This window comes from Piliocolobus tephrosceles, chromosome 9 (genome assembly GCF_002776525.5).
Source record: "Piliocolobus tephrosceles isolate RC106 chromosome 9, ASM277652v3, whole genome shotgun sequence".
NCBI lineage: Eukaryota > Metazoa > Chordata > Mammalia > Primates > Cercopithecidae > Piliocolobus > Piliocolobus tephrosceles.
The window spans coordinates 9,734,743-9,752,014 of NC_045442.1; the positions used below are offsets into that span (position 1 = coordinate 9,734,743).

The 17,272-nt window shown below is 48.0% G+C and overlaps 1 protein-coding gene across 12 annotated transcripts in view; it reads left to right on the forward strand.

Annotated features, from left to right (window-relative positions):
- Positions 1 to 17,272, forward strand: part of CHST15 (carbohydrate sulfotransferase 15) — an 85,764-nt gene that overhangs the window by 33,167 nt on the left and 35,325 nt on the right. For all 12 annotated transcript variants that reach the window (XR_002734163.2, XM_023224248.3, XM_023224245.2 and 9 more), the window contains 2 exons: positions 14,128 to 15,188; positions 15,945 to 16,284. Coding sequence is in view for 11 of the 12 variants with exons in the window: in XM_023224248.3 (XP_023080016.1) it covers positions 14,643 to 15,188; positions 15,945 to 16,284 (886 nt within the window). In the remaining variant the exon portion in view is untranslated. The remainder of the gene's footprint in view (positions 1 to 14,127; positions 15,189 to 15,944; positions 16,285 to 17,272) is intronic.

Genomic DNA, 17,272 nt, shown 5'->3' on the forward strand with positions numbered 1-17,272 from the left:
GCACACACTGCATGGGGGCTGGCACACCTCTGCATACTCCTGAGGTCCCTATAGCCAAGCTGGGCTGGTACTGGAGCTGTTTTCCTCACCTCTTGGCATGCTTAGTAAGGGCTGGGTCCATCTGGGGGCAGACAGTGGATGTCAGCTGACTTCAGGTGACCCCCTGGAGAAACTCCCCTCGCCTGGCTCTAAAACCCTCCAGAGGACCTCCTCATTTATTTGGGTTGCTTGGTCTTTCCATCAAAAAGAAGGAAATTCCAATGAAGTGTTTTCAGGCAGTTCTTCTCATTGAAGGGTTAACCAGATTCTTATTTTGCTCATCTTTGGAAATAAAACAATGTTTAGAACTACCCGGATCAGCAAGGCCATCTGGTGGGGAGTGTGCAGCTGCTCCCCTTTCAGTCGCGCTGCCTGTAATGAATTCATTCTAGGGTGCGTTGTGCATCTGCAGAATCATGATTTGCAGTTGGTTTTGAACGTGTGAGCTATGTGTCCACGCAAGACCTTTCTCCTCTGCCCATCCTGAAGGACATCTGGGCTGGGCATCTTCCACTATCCTGCAACCTTTTTGCTCTTCATGAAGTCAGGTCAAAGTGGGCAGGGGGACTCTGGGGACCTGAGGGTGGACAGAGTCACCCTGCTCCTTCTGTCCCTATCTATAGTCTCTGCGCATTATACTCTGGGCTGCTTCTTTTCATTCATTTCTCTATTTGTGTCAAGGAAAAATTGCTGGACAGCAACTAGAAGGTACCACTTATCTTTGTAGTCTGAATACACGACAGCCAGAATAAGCCCTAGTCTGAAAATGGGTCCCTTTTTCCTGGTAGTTAAGGTTTGATGTTGCAGGTGTTTGAACCCCGAAAATGTGCAAAAAGAATAATTATAACGTGTGTTAAACATCCTGGGCTCCTGAGATCACTGCACCCATGTAACAATGCTGAGCCTTCCACGTCGACTTTGAGATGAAGAGAATGAGGGTCGAACTGGTGAAGGGGTTTGCCTACGGTCATGTGGCAGGTTAAACCGTGTGGCCAGTGTTCAGCCTAGGCCTTGGGTCTCCAGCTCTTCTCTAGGCCAGCTCGCTCTCCTGTATTCTGTAAGTCATTTGGGGAGGAAGTGTATAGTATTAAATTCTCTGGGCCACAGTTTCCCTATCTGTAAAATGTAAGTAGTAATTGTACTTTTCTCTTAGATTATGACTTTTTTTTTTATTTTTTATTTTTTTTGAGACGGGGTCTCGCTCTGTCGCCTGGGCTGGAGTGCAGTGGCCGGATCTCAGCTCACTGGAAGCTCTGCCTCCCGGGTTCACGCCATTCTCCTGCCTCAGCCTCCCGAGTAGCTGGGACTACAGGCGCCCGCCACCTCGCCTGGCTAGTTTTTTTGTATTTTTTAGTAGAGATGGGGTTTCACCATGTTAGCCAGAATGGTCTCGATCTCCTGACCTTGTGATCCGCCCGTCTCGGCCTCCCACAGTGCTGGGATTACAGGCTTGAGCCACCGTGCCCAGCCGATTATGACATTTAAATAGAATAATCCCTATCAACCCCAGCTTGGTGTCTGGACACAAGGAAGCCCTCAACACATGTTAGCTGGCATCATTGTTGTTGTGACTCAGCAATAATGACTCTGTTCTGGATATTTGCTGGATATTTGCTGGATATTTGCCATGCTTTCTGGAGCTTGTTCCCTGACTCTTTAATTTAAAAGTGTTTATTGAGCACTTACTCTGTGCTATTCAGGGTTGAGCACCACTGACCCTGGCCTTTTATGGAGCTTGTAGTCCAGCCTCACCTCCTTACAAGGGAGACAGGTGGCCGGTGGGCTGAGTGATGGCTGACCATGCTCCTCTGTGAGCCTTGAGTTCTGAGCAGGTTCCCCTACAGCTGCCAATGACAGCTTGGTTCGCCTGCTGCAGGAGAAAGATCACGGGCTTTGCAGCCACACAGACCTGCGGTTGGATTTTGGCCCCACCAATGGGGAGCCCTGTGACTCTAGGCATGTGTTTAACCCTGCTGTGCCTCAGTTTCCCACACACGACTTGGGGAATCTCAGTGCTGACCTCGGAGAGTGCCTTCAAGAAGGGACCTAGCACGGTCCTCTGCAGGTGGCAGATACTGGACTATCAGCATTTCCTTCTTCTTTTGCCGCCATCCCTGGGGTCACTGAAAACCCTAAACTGACTCCACGTGCTGCTAAGATGCTTTGCAGCTTTATGACCGTCCTCGCTTTGTTCCCTAGAGCCATTTCGGTAGACGCGTTTCACGGCACACCCCGCAAGCTCCTCTTGAGTGGCCTCTGCCTTATTGGAAAACCGGAGTCGGTAGATACACAAGCATGAGAAAATCTAGTCCCTACACTGGTGTGATTTACTACTGGAAATAATAAAATGAGCGCTCTGAAATAGTTTTTCTCCTCACTTGGTTTCAGAAAAAATTATTGATTGTGTCACAAAGACCTTTAGAGTCTTTGGTGCACATTGAAATCACTGGGGGAGAAATGCAGCATGAACATATTTGAAGTCTGTGGTCCACCCTGCCCCTTTGCTGAGAAAACCTGATTATTTTGTGCATTTCAGAGAGACTGGGACATCTGCTGTGTTTGGCCTATATCTCTGGTGGTTGTACAAGGGAGCTGGAGCTGATTGCCTTATTAGAGACCAAGCTATCACAGAGAATAGGAAAAAGACCCCATTCTCCCTCCTGCCTGCCATGGCCAGAGGCCCTGGTTCACTGAATCACGGCTGTTGTTACCATGCTTTTTCGGCTTCCTGGAGCAGAGCTAGTTCTTCTGCAGATTCCCTGAGGCTGGGTGGGCTTCACGGCTGTCTTTGAAATGGGATATACAGTCCCGAATGTGGCATTTTTCTGGAGCCTCTGGAGTCTTTGTTCTGGAGTTAGATGGGATGTTCCCAGAGGATTCAGGCTGTACATTTTTTTGTCTGTATGACTGGACACTCTGCGGCCCAGGCCTGTACGACTGGACATGCTGCAGTCTTTGTCTTTGGAGCCCCAGCAAATGCAAGCCCTGCACATAGTAGGTGTTGAAATAAACATGTACAAAAGTGTGTAGACCACTAATCTGGAGAAAACTCTGTGTCTCTGTTGGATTAATTATCTGGCTAATAAAGCAAGCGCTGTGCCGACTAGTCCACGCTCATTGCAAAATCACTGGCCTCTGAGCAGCCCTGAAAGACATAACAGATGAAGATAATGAGTTTTTATTAAGGAGAAATTAACTTCAAATCATACACCTATGAGTGTTAGGGCCAAAAGGAGTAGTCCCAAATCCATATCTTATATATGGATAAACAGAGGCCCTGAGAGATGAAGTGATGCTCAGGGTCACCAGCCAGGTTAGCGATCAGGACACCAAGCAGCTCCCTGCCTTGCTGGGAGGTCCCTCCCTTGCTGCTCTGAAGTTTTAAAATGCAAATCATCATGGAAGCCACCACCTGGGCCGCAGCGTGTCCGGTCATACAGGCCTGGGCCTGAGAGTGTCCGGTCCTATAGGCCTGGGCCACAGAGCGTCTGGTCGTACGGCCTGGGCCGCAGCGTGTCCGGTCGTACAGGCCTGGGCCGCAGCGTGTCCGGTCGTACAGGCCTGGGCCGCAGAGTGTCCGGTCGTACAGGCCTGGGCTGCAGAGTGTCCAGTTGTACACAGCCCAGGCTTCTTTGATGTACAGGGACAAAATAGGATTTGGGGGCTGTGCACCGGGGCCTGCCTCCTGTGCATGGGGCTAGTTCCATTCCTATCCATTGACTCAGCTGCAAGGGTAACTGACAAGGAACAGCGCCGCCTTTCCCTCCTCTCCTGCCCCTGCCCCTGCCTGCCTTGCTTTCTGTCCTTCCTTCCCCTGTCCCCACACTTGGCACCAGGCCAGCCTCAGCACATCTCTGTTCCCCCATCCCTTGTCTCTGTCCTGGGGCTGTACCCAGTCCTAGCAGGCTCTTCCCTGGCTGCAGGAGACAAGCCTGAGTGATGACTAGAGTCTGAATTGAGATAGTTTAAGACTCAATGCCCCAGGCTGACAAGGCGCTCAAAGGAGATTGAAGGAGGTAGGGGAGTTTCATCCCATCAGCTTCCTCCTGGGATACTTCCCTTGCCTTCCTGTCCTGTGTCTCTGGGTGAGACTGCAAATCTGTTTTCTCGGAAGGGATTCCTCAGAAGATTGGAAGGGAGAAGAACACCAGGGGCCTGGAGAAGCCGCTGGACTATCTGAGGCCAGCCTGGGTGGTAGGGGTAGAGGTTAGGATAGGCTCCTCTCTTGAGGGATGCTGGAAGACTGAGTGTCAGGCCCCTGGGGCCTCTTGCCCCACCTTTCTATCATGGGCTGCATGTCCTTGGGGAAGTACAGACCACACCGGCCTTAGTTTCTCTGTAAAAGGCAGGCTGGGTGACAGGTACCCGTAGGTTTATACTTGCAAGTTGATTTGCTGGAGGCCACCTGGGTTTTGCCCTGGGTCTGAGTGTGTTCACCATCACTGTTGAGGGGTTCTGGGTGTTTCTTATTGTGAATGACTGCAGTAGAATCCTCAGGGATCCCAGGAGCTTCACTGTCTCTCATTTCCCATCTGTACAGCAGTGGCTGGTTTACCCTAGATCTTTGGGGATGGGTGCGTTTCTGGAAAGTTGGTCCTTGCTGTTGAGCACTGAAACAAGTTCTGGATGGCCACAGTCATTGGAGGGGGGTGAGCTTTTCCAGAATTTTCCCCACAGCTGTGCCCGGCTCGCCAGAGCTATGGGCCCTGGTGACAGGGGTGCCCAAATGATACCGGCCAGCTCAGCTTCTTATGTTGTTCTACTGTAGAACTTGGGTGTTACTTCCTGCATCTGTGTGGCTACCTGCCTCTTCCAGGGCATCACCTCAGATGAGTGGCAGACAAGAAAATTGGACACTCGTGTCTGGAATTATAATATATGCACACTGAAAGCAAGTAATCCTGGAGCGAGGACCCAAGGGTCTCTCCAGTAATAATGCAAGGAATCCAGGTCATGTATTGAGATGCAGGAGAGCCAGAGATCACCTCCAGCCCCCTCCTCGTTAACTATTTTGCGGGCTCCTCAACTACGTCCAGAAGCCAACTTGACACCAGGCAGACAAACAAAAGGAAAGCAAACACACTTTGTTAGTTTTACATGGACCTGGGAATCTTCACAAGAGAGTGGAGTTGAAGGTTTTAGACCTTTTAGCCAAAGAACAATCAATTTCAGAAGAGATGGAACACAAGGGATCTGGTGGAGCAATATACATTTCTAGGGGAGATTCTGGGAGATATATGGGGTGTGTAAAACCAGTGGAAGAGAATGGTTCCTTTGTGAAGTGTATTTATCCTAGTCCATTGCAGCCCCCAGTTCCCAGGCTCTGCTGAGGAGGGCCATTTTCTCAGCCTGGCAGAGGAAGGGTACTCCTCCCAGAGGAGTCTACAGCTTGGAGTATGCAGGAAGAGACAGGTCAGCTGGCCCTGTCTGAAACTATAATTCCTCCAGTGTTTTTGACTCAAAATAATCAACATATCAATTTGGCATATTTTGGGATGGCTCATCCTTCCAAGGCTTGCAGGGTACTAGACTCTGGGTTACGCATTTTGTGTATATGACCTCATTTATTCCTCACATTCACACTAGGAGACAGATCATTTGATTCCCATTTTACAGATGAAACCTAGTCACAGAATGGTTAAATTCGTTGCCTGAGATCATTAGAGCAGCCTTAGACTTGATTCGGGTTGAAATGCAGGTCTCCCTGACTCCCAAGCCTGGCATAGTGTCTTATTTTTGACTGCTTGGAAACCGTTTTTCCTACATCCCATCTTTCTACCTGTCAGGCCTCTGAGCCCAAGCCAAGCCATTGCATCCCCTGTGACTTGCACGTATAGGCCCAGATGGCCTGAAGTAACTGAAGAATCACAAAAGAAGTGAAAATGCCTTGCCCCTACCTTAACTGATGACATTCTACCACAAAAGAAGTGAAAATGGCCGGTCCTTGCCTTAACTGATGACATTCCACCACAAAAGAAGTGAAAATGGCTGGTCCTTGCCTTAACTGATGACATTACCTTGTGAATTTCCTTTTCCTGGCTCATCCTGGCTCAGAAAGCTCCCCCACTGAGCACCTTGCGACCCCCCACTCCTGCCTGCCAGAGAACAAATCCCCTTGGACTGTAATTTTCCTTTATCTACCCAACTCCTATAAAACAGACCCACCCTTATCTCCCTTCACTGACTCTCTTCTTGGACTCAGCCCGCCTGCACCCAGGTGATTAAAAAGCTTTATTGCTCACACAAAACCTGTTTGGCGGTCTCTTCACACGGCTGTACATGACACTACCAAGTTGAGAATCAGTGAGCTCAGGATACGGGGAAGGCGCTGGCTGCATATTATAGAGATCTGATCTTGGGGAAATGCCTGTTTATTATGGATATGGCTTACAGACTAAAATAATAGCATTGAATGTACTTCGTATGCATGTAAGGTGGTCGTGATTAACCAAAACTAATATTGATGATAAACTTAAAAGACAGTCAAGTGTGCTTTAAAAATAAGCTTAAAAACTGCCTGGGTTTTGTATGCACAGATTTTGGGCCAGCCAGGAAGATCCCCCAGATCGTGGTTTGAGAATACCTGTTTCAGACAAAGCACGAGTGATGCATCCTAGGCATCAGGAAAGATGAAATCTGGCAAGGAAACCATAAGGATCAGATTACAGGAAAGGCTTGCTCAGGGAAAGGAAGGAAGCAAGGAAGAAATTAGTAACTGAAAAGAGGCAAGGAGGAAGGGCTCTTCATCAGGAGGTGGGGGAGTGTGGGCCGGTTGTTTGGACAACTAAAACAAAACAGCTGCGGTTGTCATACACACACATTTTGTCAGAAAATAACCTGGTGTGTTATTTTCCGATGTTTCAGCCATTGTGTCTTGATTCAGGAACAGCTACCTTCTGAGTTCCTTTTTGTTTGTTTGTTTTTGGGAGTGGGTCTTACTCTGTTGCACAGGTGGTGCAGTGGTGTGATCACGACTCACTGCAGCCACAGCCTCCCCAGGCTCAAGCAATCCTCCCACCTCAGCCTCCCGAGTAGCTGGGACTACAGGTGTGCACCACCACACCCAGCTAATTTTTGTATTTTTTATAGAGACGGGGTTTTACCATGTTGCCCAAGCTGGTCTAGAACCCCCGGGCTTGAGTCATCCGACTGCCTAGTGCTGGGATGACAGGTGTGAGCCACTGCGCCCAGGCTCCCCTCTGAGTTTCCATCATCACTTTGGCATATCTGCTGCTGGTGGTAGCCAGCCTCCAGGAGGCAGAGGTTGAAGTGAGCTGAGATCACACCACTGCACTCCAGCCTGGGCGACAGAGTGAGACTGTCTCGAAAAAAAAAAAAGGAAAAGAAAAATCAACCCTTTATTATATCTCTGCTGTCTTTAGAAATTGGCTGAGATCCAGTGGGTGTTGGCTGCTCTGGGTGGGCTCAGCCAGGTGGCCCTGCTCCACCTGTCTCCCTTCCTCCTGGCCAAGCAAGGGTGCAAGAGGACAAATGAGTACACAGGACATATCTTAGGGCCTGGCATGTGCCAGCCCTAAGCCCACTTCTGCCTCATTCTGCTGGCCAAAGCAAGCCACCCAACTCAAACCGAAGGGTGGAGAAATACATCACTGCTGTAGCTGAAGGCCCTCCAAAGTGGCAAAGAATGTGAACAAGGGGAAGAAGAGAAACTTGAGACCAATAATGCAATCTATGGTAAAGAGTAATAAATAACTATTTATCAAATTCCCACCGTGGGCCAGCACTGTGCATCTGTAATACCAGCTAACATTTATTGAACACTAACTATGGGCCAGACACCTTTTTTTTTTTTTTTTTTTTGGCGGACTCTTGCTGTGTTGCCCAGGCTGGAGTGCAGTGGCACAATCTTCGCTCACTGCAACCTCTGCCTCCCAGATTCAAATGATTCTCCTGCCTCAGCCTCCTGAGTAGTTTGGATTACAGGCGTGCGCCACCACTCCCTAATTTTTGTATTTTTAGTCGAGATGGGGTTTCACCATGTTGGTCAGTCTGGTGTCGAACTCCTGACCTTGTGATCCGCCCACCTCGGCCTCCCAAAGTGCTAGGATTACAGGCGTGAGCCACCGCGCTCAGCCGGGCCAGATACTCTTTTAAGCACCTTGCATGAATGAGTTCACTAGGTGCTTACACCACTTCCGTGACACAGGTCCTGTGATTATTCCTAGGTTGTATCCAAGGAAATGGGGAGAAGAGATGTTTAATGTCTTGTTCAAGATCAAACCTGGGCAGCCTGGCTCTAGCACGTGGGCTCTGAACTCCAATGCTGTACGTGATCTGTTGCTAGCAGGGACTTCTTTTGAAAATACAGAGGCCCAGAAACCTTAAGCGATTTACCCAAAGCCACTGGGTGGATATGGACTTGGAATCCTAACCCATGTGACTGCTGTGTTCTCTCCACTGTGCTATGGGCCAGTGAATGTTGTGGTGTGGCTTTATTCTGCTTATTGACTGGATGTGATCAAAACTGTCAACGTCCAGGTAGAAGACTGAATCTGATGATTTACAATTTGTACAGAACTCTTCAGTCTTGTTGGCTTTCTTCTCAGTCTCAGCAACAACCTTCTATCTTCGAGTTACATGTGAAAAATGTTCCTTCTCCTACTTGTTGATTAATATTCCTTGAAAAAATGTATTTCCATATATATAGCCTAAAGAGGAATGTCAGCAGTTAGACATACTAATCAGAAGAAGGCTTTGTGTTTTAGTAAAGGTTAATTAAGAGCCATTGAATTTTTTTCCTTAAAACATAAAAGTAAAATAATGTAATTAGCTATTTTTTTCCCTCTCTCTCCCCAGAGGGCAGATGTAAATGTTCTACCGAAATGAAGCTATTTATTTAAATCCATCCAGATTTCTTCTGAAGTTTCATACATCTTTTCTCTGCTATATCAGCTTATAGCTACAATAATTTAATAAGTTTTTCCTAGGGTGAAATTGGATGCCCTTTATCGATCTTACACTGAGGGGGCATTCAATTACTTAATCTAAAGTGGTATTTCTGGGTCTCTCAATTACAATTTTGTTATAAATGGCTTGCTAATGATGCTTGGGTGCATAGGTTAATAGGGGGTGTCCAAGCAAGGGCTGGATAATTGAACACTTTCTATTTTGGGACCCGTTATCTGATTTCTCTCCTGGTGCCAGGTTCCCACAGTGATGGTCTGCATCCATCAGGCTCAGAATTGAGCCCAGGTGGGAAGTAATCTCACTGAAATGTACACCTGAATCCTTTGGTTTAATACATGAACGGAAGTGCCAAGGGCCCCGTCTTGTCTGAGTCGACCGGCACCAAATGTGGACATTCCAGACAGGTGAAGTGCAGGGGGCATACATGACTCCTTTCTGAAGGAGGAACCACTTGAGTGTTAGGTTTCTGAATGACTGTGCTTGGGATAATTTGTGGCCTATGGAAAAGGCCAGATAAGGAACATAACAGCAATCCATTTTCCTTTCAATACCACCCCATTACTTGGATTTTTCTTCCCTGAGTTATGCTCTTTAATAGTTATACATAGTGTAAAAATTCTTTTGAGGCCAGGCATGGTGCCTCATGCCTGTTATCCCAGCACTTTGGGAGGCCAAGGCGGGCTGGATCACTTGAGGCGAGGAGTTCGAGACTAGCCTGGCCAACGTGGTTTAACTCCGTCTCTACTAAAAATGCAAAAATTAGCCAGGCGCGGTGGTGCGTGCCTGTAATCTCAGTACATAGGAGGCCGAGACAGGAGAATCGCTTGAACCTGGGAGGCAGAGGTTGAAGTGAGTCAAGATTGTGCCACTACACTCCAGCCTGGGCCACAGAGTGAGACTCCATCTCAAAAAAAAAAAAAAAAAAAAAAAAAAGAATATGTAGTGTGCCTCCCTTTTTGCACTTGAGCAAATCCCACCCCTGACTTTGGCCTTCAAGACTCTACAGAGCCTGGTCCCTGCCTCCTCTCCCATTGGGTTTCCACCCCCACCAGCCTGTGCCCCAGGGCCTATCCTGCCAGTAGCCCTCATGGGTTGGGACTCCCCACAGCGTCTCTCTACAGGGCCTTTGCTTCCCCTGGTCTCCACGTGACTGGCTTCCTTCTTGTCGTTCAGGTTTCTCCTCCAATGTCCCCTGTGAAATCAGGTCTTCCCTGTCACCCTGTGTTTCATACCTCCCACTCCTCTAAGGCAGTAACTCTAACCCAGGGGTGATTATGCACCCCAGGGGACATTGATGATGCCTGGAGACGTTTTTGGTTGTGACATCTCAGGGGAACGGGTGCTGTGGCATCCAGTGGGTAGAGGCCAGGGTGCTGCTAAGCATCCTACGGTACGCGGGACAGCCCTGACAACAAAGAATGGGCCATCCTAGGATGGCACAAAGAATTCCAAAACCCTGTTCCAATGGTTTTATTGTTCTCTCCCCTTTTTCTTTATTCTTTTCTGCATAGCCTTTATCTAGCAGCATCTGGGATTATCTTATTCATTTGGGACTTCTTTATAGCCTGTGCCCTGTAACCCCTACCCGTGGTGGGACAGAAGCTCCACTTGGGAACAGAACTCCTCTCTGGGTGAGCCTTGCACCGCTCGCACCCGTCAGGGGAGGGCTTGTGTGGAAGCTGCCGGGCTCTAGGGCCTTCATTTACAAGGGATTCACCTGGCCTTCAGATTGCTTGTCCATCTTCCTGCATGTTTGACGTACTATACAGTGGCTATTGATTTTGGTAAAAACTTGTAAATGTGAGGTAGTTTTATGTTCTTTCTCAGAGAGGATCCCCCTTCCCACCCCAGCCCAGGGGTGTTTTCCAACACCAGCAAATCCTCCAAGTCCAGAGCCTAACTGATTATCCTACCATTCAATTCAAGTCTGCCCCTACCAGAGGCTGACTCTACAGGCTTGAGGGCTTGGTCCCACCAGACTGCTCCACTTCAGATGCCAGTCCCAAGTACTGGGTCCCCAGGTTACCCATGCTTCTGTCCAAATTGGCTACAAAGGCAAGAGAGTCCCACAACCTCCTCAGGTTCAGTAATTCTCTAGAATGACTCACAGAACTCAGGAGAGTGCTTGGCTCATCATCAGTCTATTATAGGATACAATGCAGAAACAGCCAGCAGATGAGACGCATGGGGTGAGGTATGTTGGAGGAAGGTGTGTGGAGCTTCCGTGCCCTCTCCCTCCACTCCACCCTCCCCGCACCTCGAAGGGTCCACCAACCTGGAAGCTGCCTGAGCCCAGTGGTTTAGGGGTTTTGATGGCAGTTTCATTACAAAGGCATGATTGGTTAAATCATTGGCTACTGGTGATTGACTTAATCCGCAGTCCTTCCTCCCTACCTGGAGTTTGGGGGGTTTGCTGAAAGCTGCTCACTGAGGCTTGGTCTTTCTGGTGACCAGCCCTCATCCTGGAGCTATCCTGGCCTGCAAAGGGTCACCGCATCAGGATACACTCAGGTATGGCTGAAAGGGGCTTGTCATGAATGACGACAGGTGCTTCTCTCACCCCATCACTCAGAAAAATTCCAAGGATTTTAGCACCTGTGTACCAGTACCCGAGGATAGAGACCAAATACTCATCTCTTTATTTCCACATCACATCCCTCATCTTTTGGCTTTTGGCTGGCCTCCCCCTAACTGGACATGTGCAACACTCAGCCGTTCTTCAAAAGCTATTTGTTGAACAGATGAATGAACGAATGAAAGAATGCTAGGAGCTGAGAAAACACTGTATCTGAGTGTTTTGCTAAGGTTCTTGCAGCCTCTCAAATTGCCTCCTCAGTTCTTTCTGTTTAGGAAGCACGACTTGCAGAAGCTGGGCTGGTTGGAGGGGGCGGCTGCCCGGCAGACATGCTCTGTGGACCCGGTCCGGGCACCCCATCTTCTCTCCTCTCTGTTGAGACTGTCAGCTGCTCATGTTTTCACTTTGCTTGAAATGAGCTTCCCCTGCCCTTGTTTAGGACTGTTTTGCCCATTCGTTTGGGTCCAGATTATGTACATTCCTGTCTTGGAGCTTCAAAGTCCGTGTTTTGTTTGCTTTTTAAAGAATCTAGTTCGATCTTCTGCAGCAGAAAGACCGGAGGGTGTGAATTCCCTCCCTGCTGAGCTGCTGGTTGGAGTCTCATTTTTAACCCCGGCTTGGCCTTGTCTTGGACATGTGAAAAAATGTTTTCTTGGCTCTAATGATGGAGTTTCCAAGTAGGGGATCTTGCCCTTTTGTTTCTTTAGTTTGGAAGAATTGTTTGTAGCAAGTGATGGGTCAGGGGTGGTTGAGCAAGTTTGAAGCAGAGGTTGAGTCTCGAGGTTTCTGACATGTCCTTTCAGCTGCCCTCATGTCCCTCCAGCTGCCCTCAGGGATAAGAGATGGGGGTAGGGCCTGAGATGTCCGGCCTGGCTTCCCAGAACTGGCTCCTTCTGCATCCCCGCCCCGGCGCCTCTGCAGGACTCAGGTCTCAGCCTCTACTGACCAGCCTTTCTCAAACTGGCTCCTTGATACCCTAGTGAGATTCCTTGGCCAATTATGTCCTTACAACTTTGTGTATTATATTCCTCTCTTGTGAATTCACAGGGCTTATTAGCATATCAAAGGCCCTGAAAAGTTCAGCTGTAAAGAATTCTGTGTAATTTTGTCCATTCCACATTTTCTCCAAATAATTTAAGCATAGAACACTCACCAACGGCAAGCAGAACATTCTGTGGGAGGAAGACGTTTTGGGAAACACAGCTTGGCTATTTCTTGGCCACCATATTTTGAGAAAACACGAGGTTTTCAGTCCAAGGGGCATGAACATTTCTTCTGTTGAGTTCTGATTGTTTAATCCTTCAGCCAGTACATGGAGATCTTGATGCGGGGTTAGTTAATGCCGCCTCTATGGAGACAGTGAGGGTTGTTTGAGGCGTGGCGTGTGTAGAGTTGGAGATGAGTCTACTACTCTTGGGTAATTTTCAATTGCTAAAGAATAATCATGTGGTATAGGATCTCTCATCTTTGATCCCATTTCAAATGTTTTTGGCATTCACTGACAATGAAAAATCATAGTAGTAGTTGATGATGCTATTATTATCAATGCTATCTACCTTTTATGGTATGCTAAGTATGTGTCAGGCATTATTCAAACTCTTTACATGTAACAGCTAATTTAGTACCTGTTAAGGTGCCCTATTTTCCTAATTTTGCTATTGAGGAAACCAAAGCTCAGAGAGGTTATGTGGCTTGCTCAGGGTCACAGAGCCAATCAGTGGTTATCTACCACTGCCAGAAACTAAGTAGGTCTCCTTTTTTGCTTATCCGTGGCTCTTTTTATGACATCTACAAAGAAGTGTCATTTGGGCAACAATATATTTTATAACCACAGGATTCTATTAATGGGTTTTTAAGAATCATATCTTACTTGAGATGATGAAAATGAAAAATTATGTCAGGGTCTGAAGCTCTGTGTCACTCCAGGGAATACTATACATTGGATTTAATTGCTTAATAACGTAAAGTCAAGTGGTTTTTTAATATGATACATTCTACTGAAGGAGAGACTCATTTCATTTTTTCTAAATTTTCATTAACTTTTGCTTCCTAATCTGATAATAAAGGTTAACTCTAAGAAAGAGACTGCTGATGCCAGCGAGAGGGAAAAAACACATTTTCTCTGCCTGCTCCCATTCTAACCATACTCCTTAGTATTCTTGAGATTTTTCATTGACTGAAAAGCACTGATATTTCAATTCATCCCTCAAATTTGTAGTCATTGACTGTGCATGAATCTGAGAATGATCACAACATCCTGGGATTCAGAGATCCTGTAACTGAGATGTATCAAGGCAGAGGGATTAGGGGAGATGTGAACCATGCACAATGTGAGATGTTTGATGTGGCACTGGTGGTGCTGGGATTGGGACCATGTTTGGTGGCAGAAATTGAGCCCCAAAGCCAACTGCAAGGACCTGAAACCTCTTCCTTTATCCTCATGATTTTCTATGACTTGCTTAGAACCAGGCTGGCTTGGCTGGACTTAGAGGTGGAAAAGAGAGTGAGCATCTGTCTCAGAGGATGAGCTTTGGGTTATTGCTATTACCACACAATGTAATAAAGCCTCTTGTCTTTTTGTGTAGGAAATCTGGCATTTTTTAAAGTTTGCGCCTCACAAAGAGGAAATATTCCAAAGGTACTCAGGATGTAAAAGTGGAGATCTTCAGAGATGCCTCCGTGGATGGCATGGCAATCCATCCATCAGCGAGAAGACCATGATTTCTTTTAATTTTTTGTGTGTTTCCACATTCCCCAGTGAGAATTCTTCCACCTTTTTTTGTGCCATGGGAAAAACCTGAAGGGCAGGCAGAGCTGCTCCCGAACTAGTGACCTTCTCCAAGGTTGCGGCGGCTCTTGTAGAACATGACTCTGGGACATCACTTCCTTTTGTTTTCTTTCGGAGCTGAACCAAAGAATGTGCATCCTCTTTCTCTAGTGCTGTGGTGTGTGCTTATTTTTGTATTTGTGCTTTCCATCCATCTTATGTAATCACAAGGCATCCTTAAGGTTTTCCGGCACAATTTGTGGACATCCAGACTCCTGGGGGGACCACCACCCATGGCTCGGTAAGCCAGCAGCCCAGGGCACTGGCACTACCATGAGGCACTGCATTAATTGCTGCATACAGCTGTTACCCGACGGTGCACACAAGCACCAGGTCAACTGCCGAGGGGGCCCCCACCACGGTCACCAGGTGTGCCCCACGTGCAAAGGAGAAAACAAAATTCTGTTTCGTGTGGACAGTAAGCAGATGAACTTGCTTGCTGTTCTCGAAGTGAGGACTGAAGGGAACGAGAACTGGGGTGGGTTTTTGCGCTTCAAGAAGGGGAAGCGATGTAGCCTCGTTTTTGGACTGATAATAATGACCTTGGTAATGGCTTCTTACATCCTTTCTGGGGCCCACCAAGAGCTTCTGATCTCATCACCTTTCCATTACGGAGGCTTCCCCAGCAACCCCAGCTTGATGGACAGCGAAAACCCAAGCGACACAAAAGAACATCATCATCAATCCTCTGTAAATAATATTTCATACGTGAAGGACTATCCAAGCATTAAATTAATTATCAACAGCATCACAGCTAGGATTGAGTTCACAACCAGACAACTCCCAGACTTAGAAGACCTTAAGAAGCAGGAGTTGCATGTGAGTAGCTTTGTGCTAATCTTGACTGATTGGTTGATTTTTAGAAATGAGTGCTTTTCTTTCTATCACCATCTTTGGGAACACAGAAGGAAAATGACTAAAAAATGTCTCAGATGTAGCAAGGATCATTTGACAGCCTTATGGATTTGAATGCACTGAAAGAGTGATGTTTGCTTACGCTATGGAGTGTGAGGAAGGGAATCTGCTGTCCTGAACGCTGGGTTAGGCATGTTCAAGGGTCGCCGGCTCTCATTATTTCATTCCAGAACTTCTTGCTTGACATGTGATCGTGGTAGTTAAAAGTTGCTTTTGCAGATCACCATCATTTGGGATTTTAAAGCTGCGTTAAATTTGATTTTCTGCTTCTATTCTATATTTTAATCTCTAACGGCAATTTAAATATACAACTAGTAAAAAGATTGTTTAATTACCATGTGTGCGTGTGTGTTGTGTGTCAGAAAGGTAAATTATGGTAGAATGGATTTTGATTAAACTTTTATTCTTCAACTTTAATCAAAATAATCTTTATTTTGGATTATCTTTAATCCAAGTTTTTTGTGTGGGGGGAGGGGCGGGGGTGAGGAAAGCACAGTCATTGACCGTCTACCAAGTTTTGCTTTATTTGTTAGTCACTGTCAAACATTAGTTCAAATTTGAACACGGTCGTCAGTCTCACGGCATGTTCCCATTGCGGTTAGATTGTGTCTTTGCTCACTTTCCCCTCCTCGGTGTCTCTCCTCCTCTGTTTCCTTGCAGATGTTTTCAGTCATCCCCAATAAATTCCTTCCAAACAGTAAGAGCCCCTGTTGGTACGAGGAGTTCTCGGGGCGGAACACCACAGACCCGTACCTCACCAACTCCTACGTGCTCTACTCCAAGCGCTTCCGCTCCACCTTCGACGCGCTGCGAAAGGCCTTCTGGGGCCACCTGGCGCACGCGCAGGGGAAGCACTTCCGCCTGCGCTGCCTTCCGCACTTCTACATCATAGGGCAGCCTAAGTGCGGGACCACAGACCTCTATGACCGCCTGCGGCTGCACCCTGAGGTCAAGTTCTCCGCCATCAAGGAGCCACACTGGTGGACCCGGAAGCGGTTTGGTGAGTGCCGGGTCCCAGGGCTCCTGTCTGGTCTCGTTCCATCATTCGTTCATTCCTCCCACAACGTTAGCGCTGGGGTTGGGGGGCAAGGGCCACAGAAAGAGATTGCACAATTCCCTTGTTAGGAGGCTGTTCCCAGGCAAGGACCCAGCACTGGAACCCGGTTCCAGTGAGCCATGCAGTGAGCATTGATTGCCAGCTGTGTGCAGGACAGGGGGACGAGTCAGAACTGGCAGCTCTTCTTGTTCCGAAAGCCTGGGCACATGACCCGAGCAGTGAGCAGTAAGTGCCAGTGGCTAGTAAGGGCTTGCAAGGAAGGTGTGATCGGGACTCTTGTCTCCCAGCTCTGTGCTGCTGCCAAGCTCTGTGCCATTCCTCTGCTCTGTGCCATTCCCTGCTGTTCCCTGCTCTGTGCTGCTCCCTGCTCTGTGCTGTTCCCTGCTCTGTGTTGCTCCCTGCTCTGTGCTGTTCCACGCTCTGTGCTATTTCTCTGCTCTGTGCTGTTCCCTACTCTGTGCTGTTGCCTCCTCTGTGCTGCTTCCTGCTCTGTGCTGTTCCACGCTCTGTGCTATTTCTCTGCTCTGTGCTGTTCCTCTGCTCTTGTGCTGCTGCCAAGCTCTGTGCCATTACTCTGCTCTGTGCCATTCCCTGCTGTTCCCTGCTCTGTGCTGCTCCCTGCTCTGTGCTGTTCCCTGCTCTGTGCTGTTCCTCTGCTCTGTGCTGCTCCCTGCTCTGTGCTGTTCCCTGCTCTGTGCTGCTTCCTGCTCTGTGCTGTTCCACGCTCTGTGCTACTTCTCTGCTCTGTGCTGTTCCTCTGCTCTGTGCTGTTGCCTCCTCTATGCTGCTTCCTGCTCTGTGCTGTTCCACGCTCTGTGCTATTTCTCTGCTCCCTGCTGTTCCTCTGCTCTGTGCTGTTCCCTGCTCTGTGCTGTTCCCTCCTCTGTGCTGTTCCACGCTCTGTGCTATTTCTCTGCTCTGTGCTGTTCCC